General features: G+C 31.5%; 1 protein-coding gene across 1 annotated transcript in view; it reads left to right on the top strand.

The window, feature by feature from the left end:
* LOC108686005 (dymeclin) overlaps window positions 1–2,579 on the top strand; it is a 4,175-nt gene that overhangs the window by 592 nt on the left and 1,004 nt on the right. The window contains 8 exon segments of the mRNA XM_018191037.1: window positions 197–496; window positions 597–794; window positions 1,010–1,254; window positions 1,325–1,540; window positions 1,634–1,815; window positions 1,908–2,033; window positions 2,107–2,220; window positions 2,291–2,566. Of these exon segments, the coding sequence (XP_018046526.1) occupies window positions 210–496; window positions 597–794; window positions 1,010–1,254; window positions 1,325–1,540; window positions 1,634–1,815; window positions 1,908–2,033; window positions 2,107–2,220; window positions 2,291–2,566 (1,644 nt within the window). The 5' untranslated portion in view covers window positions 197–209.

Below are 2,579 nucleotides of genomic sequence, written 5' to 3'. Positions count from 1 at the left end.
ATATATATAAAATATGAGTAATAGTAGAGTTGTTTTTTAGCTGATCTTGCACAATATTCATCCTTCTTTTTCTTTTTGTATCGGAGAATAAAATAGAAGAGATAAACTGTGCAAAATTTCAGCTAAAAAGAATAGATTCTCTTATTGGATTCTAAAAATTTCGTCTTTTTAGAAGATTTCATTTTTTCATTTTTAGAAGATTAGGGGCAATGGGTGCAACACCAAGTCGCTATGAAGATCTCTCCAAGAATGTACACCTGGGAAGATTCTGTGGAAGACAAAGCATACCAACGAATGATTCATTTTGGAGTACATTTCTATCTTATAATATACGACCACCTATTACGAGGAATGATCAGATAGAATTGGATTCTCGTTTGGATTCATCGTGTCAACAATTACTTGTTAATAATTTGATTACTGGCAATTTTGGTACTCTGATACAAATAGCTTTGATACGCATCAATGAGTTATTAGCACCTGTACAGAATCAAAAGTAAGCATGCATTGGCTTCATTAATACATAATGAATTGCGATGTTAAACGAATTTAAAACATTTTTGATTTATGTCTAAAATTGCATGGTTTATTTACAGTATAATATCGGCATGGCAAACATATAATGCATTGTTTGCTGTAAGATGTATTTTGAAATACCTTATTGAAATCATTGGTGAAGAACAAATGCTAAATCATATTGAAGCACCACAAACAGCAAATGATGCACTTCCTTCTTATAGATTAGCATATTTTATTGAAGCATTGATTGAACTTATTACGGATGTACCTTTATGGTAAGTGAAGACAATATACTATAAAATTATGAGCAAAACGAAGCAAATTTTCGGTTTTTTGACAAGTAGACATGTATTAAAGAAAACTTGATCAGAACCAATCGATTCTGGTTGGTGTCAGAAAGCAAAAAAATCTGCTTTGTACTCATACTCAAACAGCATTTAAGTCTAAAAAGGCATACTGTCCGTTATAAATGTATTTATATTTTTTATAGTGAATTTACATATGTTGTTCACTTGGAGGCGATTAATTGTTTACTTGTGTTGCTCTCGGTGCAATTATTTTCTCAAACTGCAGCCGAATACAGCACAGTATATAGGATAGCGATGCACGCGCATCTGAACCAACATGCACCTGCTATGGTGTGTACACTGTTGCACAATTTTATTCAACAGGAACACGCTCCCCCGGGATTACTGACGCAACAGTCGGGGGGTAGTATTGTATTTAGTATTGCTGGTAAATATGACAATATCACAAAACGCAATCGGTCCATTTTACAAAGCATTAATGTAAAGCATCGTTTCAGCTGGGTTGTGGAATGTAATAAGAATGGGCATAGGTAGTAGTTCGAAAAATATACAGGTTACACATAATGGCACTGCTGAAGATGAAGAGAAAAAACGCGATACGGAAACTCCGCTCGCTAGTCAATCCCTATTACTTTTACTGGTTCTGACGAATCACTGTACTGCTACACAAAATCCATATAGGAACGCGCTTTTCTCTTTTATAGATATGCAAGGTGAATATTGGACTGATCTAATTTAATCATAAGTATCCTGACATAGAATGTTAATATTGCATATTGCGAATAAAAATATATTTTTTATTACAGAAGATCATACTATATCGCAAGGGAAAGCAGTTGATACCTTTAAATTTAATTTAAATAAATTATATAATACCATTTGTAAAATACCAAATACAGACGAAGTCACGCTTCTTCTTTACATGTTGTTACATAGAAACTCGAGTGTAAAACAAGATATAATGAGAAGGCCTGACATACAATTATTGGCAAGTATTGTCAACGCTCATTTTTTTTACTTACATATTTAATAATTCTTTTTTATATAATATTTAATAATTTCACGTTGAAATATTTACAGGTAACTCCAATATTACAAATATTATATCATGCGCCAAATAATACATCCCATCATATTTATATGTCTCTTATTATCTTGCTAATTTTAAGCGAAGATGAAACGTTTAACAAACGAATACATGAAATTGTAAGCATCATTATTTTATAAATATATTTCTGTAATGATTAAAATAATGATTGTAATAATTATTTTTTTCAAGATGCTTAAAGGTGTAACATGGTATACTGAGAGATCCATAAGCGAAATATCGTTAGGTGGTCTTTTAATTCTTGTAGTGATTCGCACGATACAATATAATATGTTTAAAATGAGAGTAAGTATGAAATTTTTATGTATATTAATATAGCACATTTACAAATTATAATATTTTTTATTATTATTAGGACAAATATCTTCACACAAATTGTCTGGCAGCCTTAGCAAACATGTCTGCCCAATTCACATCTTTACATCCTTACGTTAGTCAGAGATTATTAAGTCTGTTTGAAACTCTTGCAAAAAAGCATGCACGATTAGAAGCAAGAATTCTAGAATTAACACAGTCGACAACTCTCCCTTCCAATAATAGTGTTGTTCTTGATGCGACTATTGATACGACAATTAATATTCATACCAAATCTGGAAAAGTCAATGCTTCCACTGTTACAAACGAAGATTTGGTAAGATATATAT

Source organism: Atta colombica, unplaced genomic scaffold (assembly GCF_001594045.1).
Source record: "Atta colombica isolate Treedump-2 unplaced genomic scaffold, Acol1.0 scaffold163, whole genome shotgun sequence".
In the NCBI taxonomy this organism is placed as follows: Eukaryota; Metazoa; Arthropoda; class Insecta; order Hymenoptera; family Formicidae; genus Atta; species Atta colombica.
This window is presented reverse-complemented; position numbering and strand designations above follow the sequence as displayed.